We start from the raw sequence: 5,296 nt of genomic DNA, 5'->3' as shown, positions 1-5,296 counted from the left end.
CTATGCAGGTGCTGCTCCGTGACCAGGCCCCAGCGGCCCCAGCTGGCCCTCCTGCCCTGGTCTGCAGGTGCTTAGCTCAGCCGTCAGCACCCACTGTGGAAGTGGACCAGCGAGCTTCGGCATGGCAGCTTTTGACTGAGAATTCAGCACTCCTGAGCAGGGCGCTCCTCCCTCATGGTGGGTTGTGTGCTGGTGCGGAGCGGGGAACTCGCTGGAGGTGGTGTAGCGCCCCTGCTGCGGCAAGCAGGGCCTGGGTCCACTTTGCTTTCACCACTGATCTCTGGCCCCTCCCTTGGCCGCATCCAGAGACTGCACTTGCCCTGGAGGCGCCAAGATGTTTTTCTAGCATCTCTAACGAGCTGCAGCTGGTAATCAGTCGGGTCTCCCAGGGAGATGGAAAGCCCTCAGCCTCAGGGGTGTTCAGAAACTGGCTGGACCGGCTGGAGAGAGGCTCAGACCTGGCAGGCGGGCAGAGGAAACAAGTAGCTCTGCTGCTCTTGGGCAGCCAGGGGGCCACTGCCGGCTTCTCTCCCCGACTCCAGCTGGCGACCGGCAGGGGAGGCCAGGAAGTGGGTTGGGGCCGGGCCTCTGTGAGCCAGGAACCCTGAGAACACATTCCCAACACGGCTCTGAGTGAATCCAACGGAATCCAGCTCTGTCCCAGGGCAGCTATCAAAGTGGGGTCGGGGACAGTGTGCGACGCAGGGATGCTCATGGGGCTCTGTGGACGAGTAAGACGGGGGCCCAGGGGCAGGGCTGGTGAGTGGACACCGTGACACCCAAGCAGCGACCTGCGCGCACAGCATTCCGGAAGTAACAGCACTGAAGAGGGCAGATGGGAGCTGTGAGCGTGGCAGGAGAGAAGGCACAAGTGCCTGAGAGAAGTGCAGCCTGCGGCCTCACTCAAGGCTGAAGGAGATGCTTCGTTTTAGTCGAAGGTTAGCGGAAGTAAGGACGGTTCTTCCCCACTCAAGTTCATGATCTCAGCAAGTGTGGTTGCTCACACCTATGATCCCAGCACTCTGGGAGGCTGAGGCAAGAGGACTGGAAGTTTGAGCCCAACCTGGGCAGCCTAGTAATTTAGTGAGACCCCATCTCAAGAATAAAATAATAATAATGATAATAATAAATATCCAGTACCATAGAAAAAAGAGGAAAAGAAAGGTGGGACGAGAAAAAAGAAAGGGAAAGGGAAAGAAAGAAGGGAAGGAAGAAATCATATTCCCAGCTTCCGAATCCTCCCAGGACCTGGACAGGAATCCCTGTACTTGGTGCCAGTGACAGCCTCAGACGAGGGCCCTGCCTCCGGTTGGTCTGTAAACGTGCCTGAGACACCCTCCCATCGGGTTTCACGGTAGAAGGAAGCTGTGCCCCTATAACACACAGCGAAACTAGGCCCAAAGCCATGAGCGTGACCTGGACACAGTCCAGCTGTGCTGGAGAGGAGGACGCAGCCACTGAACCTAGGTGGCCTCTGCCCAAGTCCCTCACCACGGCCACCTTGCTGAGCGGTCACCGACAGGACAGCCAGACCACCAGCCGCAGCAGTCACTCTGATGCTCAGAGGTGGGCGAGAGGGCGCGGCCATCCTTCCTCCACTGCAGGCTGTGGGTGGATGGAGAGATTGTCCCCGGGGTCCTCACTGAGGCCGTCGGTCTGCGGGGCCTCAGCTTCTGCCCCACATGTCGGGACCACACTGCTGTCACTGCACTGGACTAAGGCTTGTAGAGTTCCCTCTGAGCTCTCTTCAGGCTGAGTCTCGGGGTCACTGGGCCATGGGCTGCACAGTTTATAAGTAAGGACACTGGCCTGGCTGCAGGCAGAGCTCTGAGGAGCTTCCTGGGCACAGCGGAAGCACAGCACCACTGAGGCTCCATCCCCTCCCCGGGCACCAAGTCTGTCCTGGGTAGAGCTGAGGAGCGGGAGAGCCAGCCGGGGGGCGGGGGCAGCAAGGGTCAAACTAGGCATTCCTAACTTCTCAACCTTGACCTTGTGCAAACATGTGGAAAGTAGGGAGAGTGGAACATTACTCACCCAGGAATGTGTAACGGGAAAACCAGGGGTAGCACTTTGCCATGGTTGCCCTACTTCTGTTTCAGAATGATTTGCATGTTAGACATTGCAGGCGCTGCAGCAACACCTCCTAATACTCCCCAACACCTTGATACCATTTTAGACCTAAGAAAATTAACGGCCATTCCTTAACACCAGCTGCATATTCACATTTCCCTAGTGGTCCTAATTTGAAGCCAGGATTCAACCAAATTCTGCACACTTGGAGGTGATCCTAAGTGCCACTGGTTAAGGGGAGGCCTGCCGCCTCCATGGAAAACTCCAGGTCACCATAGCATGGCCGCCTGGCTAGAGCTGGGGACCCGGAGCTGACACCAAGCAACGTGGCCTGGAGGGCGGATAAGGCCACACCCGGCACCTGGCTGGCCATCCTGGCCCTCTGTGCCTCCCCTCCTCTCCCTCCCTCCCTCCTTTGTCCTTAAGAACATACTCATACCTTCCCAAGAGCCTCCTGGGGTGGCAGCTGGCACTTCAGACAGAAATAGCTCCAGCAAACACCTTATCTGGGAGTCTGCCAAGCCTTGCCCAGGTCACATGGGGTGGGGGTGGTGTCTTCCCAGAGGTACCACAGGGCTGAGAGGCTGAGTCACAGCAGGCAGGACCCAGGCGGCCCCGTGCCACCACACCTGCCTAGGAAGCCAGCTCGGCACCCCAGGAAGAGGACCCCATCAGGCTGCCCCTCAGGCTGTCCAGCCTAAGCTCCGGAGGGTCAGCCTAGGTCTGGGGGTGCAGGGGGCGGCTGTTGTAGGGGTACAGATGGTCCTGTGTGTGAATGCTGGGTGCCCCACTGATGTTTGCAGCTCCCTTACAATGGCAAGGACTGGAGCCAGGGTGGGACAAGGAGGACAGTTGTGAGCCAGGAGCTGCCTCAGCCTGCAGGGCTCTGTTCCAGTCAGGAGCTCTGAGGAGGCCAGGAGGTCTCGAGTGACTGTCACTGTGGAGAGACATTTGACAGGGGTGAGAGAACAGATTTTAATACTTTGTTAGCTTAATCTGTGATTTAACAATGCTTAAATGAATACACATATAACATTTACTTGCATATGATTGTATAATGTCCTTAAATATACATTTAAGTATTATAGTGTACTATATATAATAAGAAAAAGAGTATTATTCATTTAAAATAATTTTATGACTTTAAAGCCTACATATTCTATAAGCCATGCCTTACCACCTGCAGGTGTCTGCCTACGCTACACAGGCGCCCAGACAGCCCCGCCACCCCTGCAGGTGTGGGGCGGGCCCCTTGTTCAGGTCCCCACTCCCTGGCCAGGCCCTGCGTGGCTGCGGGGACCATTGAGGCCAGTCAGCCTGGCTGCATAAGCTGTCTTTCAGAGTCCCCTGGCCTTCCTCTGCTCCAGGCAAACAAGTCTCATGGGGAAGCAAGGCTGGGGGGAGAGCGGGATGGGCCAAAAGGACACCTCAGGGAAGATGAGAACCTGGGATGAGCAGGGACTCCAAGGAAAGACAGAGCTTAGTTGTACACACACACACGCACTCATGCACACACACACACACACACACACACACGACTAGTCACTGCATGGCAATTCAATCCTGCCCTTCACGGTGGGATTAACCTGAATCAGTTGGAAAATGAGGACTGATCCATCCAATTGTAGATGCTCACTGAGCACTCCTGTGGGCCAGACCCTGTGCTAGGTGCTGGGTGTCGGGTGCTGGGTGCTGGCAGGATGACTCACAGACCTCACTCAGTCTGTAGATGCTGCGGGCACATGGGCAGTGCCCACTAAGCACGGAACAGCCTGGCAGTAGAGCAGGAGGCACTGGGGAGGTCAGGGCGCTCTCCTGAGGGAAGGGAAGGGTAAGCTGAGAGCAGAGGGCTGTCTCAGGGACCCTGAGACCAACAGTTCCAGGGTGTGCAGCGACCTGAACCACCAGGGAGGCACACCTGCCGTGCCACAACGTGGAGACGCAGTCCTGGCGCCGTGGCTCTGCATCTCAGGAAGAGGCAGTGGGAGCGGAAGGGGCGTGGGGCACTTTGAAGGCCTGCTTCAGGCTTGAGCTCAGGAATGTGTTCCCGTCACTGTCATCAGAGCCACAGCCACATCTGATGGCACCAGCAATGGCAGCTCATTCCCCCGTTCCTTCACCGTCCGTCTCATCAGTGGTCATTCCCAGGCCTGCACTGAGCAGGACCCTGTGGGGACACAGGAAGGAGCCAGTCGCCCTGCTCAGCCAGCCCCTGTCCATGTCTCGCCTGCATGGCGGCCAGCCCTCCAGCCAGGCCGCTTGCCCCTCAGCCCACAAGTCTGAAGCCTGCACGCACCCTTCAGCCTGGTCCAGTCCACAAAAGCCTCTTGAGCCCTTTAATCCTCTGTCACCCTTCACCCTCCCCACGTCAGTACTGACTGCACTCCGCAGTCACAGGCGCCCTCTCCACTGTTATGGTCCCCCTGAACCCAAGACCTTTGCACTGAGCTACCTCTCCAGCCTCCTTACTTATTTATTTTATTTTGAGACAGGGTCTCAGGACAGAGCCGCTAAGGTGCCGGGCGGGGCTCCTCGCGGGTGCTGGTGACAGCTTGCCACCCGGGGGCTGGGGTCTCAGGCGTGCGTCACCACCCTGGCTGACGTCTGTTCCTACTCACGGTTCTGCATCTCTTGGAGAGCAGTGCCCGCAGCTCTCATGTTTGCACCGGATGTGTACTCCGGCCTGATTTACGCTGAACGCTTGGATGCGCGGACGGATGGACGCGGTCTGAGGCCGCCCTGTGCGGTTCTCGGTGTGGGTCATCGGTTAGCACAGGAGGGAGGCATCTGCTAGTTCACGCGTGTGTCCGTCCCCTAACTCACAGGGTGAGGTGGAGCTCAGCGCCACACTCTCTGCCTCCCGCTTTGTTTAGTTAGTTAAGATACGGGAGGCAATTTCCCTAGGCCCAGTTATCAGAATTCTTTAAGGATCTTTGTAACCGAGAGTGAGTGGGCACAGGCCTCTAAAGGACCCAGGGCCCATGTTCATCCACACCTGCGCCGCACCACGGCCCGGCCTGGTCTTAGGGGTTCCGAATGACTGGTCAGCGAGGTGAAGTGGCCCACTCGGGGTCACACAGCTCTCCTCGTTCGCGTCTTCTGGTCCTCCCCCGACAGGGCCCCAAGAGGGACACAGCCTTTCTGTCTCGACAGGGCCATGTCGCTCATCCCGTGGGTCCGGTGGACCGAGGTCCCAGCCCGGCTGTCGCACCGCAGCCCGTCCGCG

The 5,296-nt window shown here is 57.9% G+C and overlaps 1 protein-coding gene across 1 annotated transcript in view; it reads left to right on the top strand.

Moving 5' to 3' along the window:
* The first annotated feature begins 1,517 nt into the window (after window positions 1-1,517).
* The window catches only part of Rd3 (retinal degeneration 3, GUCY2D regulator), a 6,221-nt gene continuing 2,442 nt past the window's right edge, over window positions 1,518-5,296 (top strand). The window contains exons 1-2 of the mRNA XM_033761989.1: window positions 1,518-1,566; window positions 5,224-5,296. The exon at window positions 5,224-5,296 is cut by the window's right edge and continues 242 nt beyond it. Coding sequence (XP_033617880.1) covers window positions 5,228-5,296 — 69 coding nt within the window. The 5' untranslated portion in view covers window positions 1,518-1,566; window positions 5,224-5,227. The remainder of the gene's footprint in view (window positions 1,567-5,223) is intronic.

The sequence above is a fragment of the Fukomys damarensis genome, unplaced genomic scaffold (assembly GCF_012274545.1).
Source record: "Fukomys damarensis isolate Sample0158 unplaced genomic scaffold, DMR_v1.0_HiC HiC_scaffold_11, whole genome shotgun sequence".
NCBI lineage: Eukaryota > Metazoa > Chordata > Mammalia > Rodentia > Bathyergidae > Fukomys > Fukomys damarensis.
This window is presented reverse-complemented; position numbering and strand designations above follow the sequence as displayed.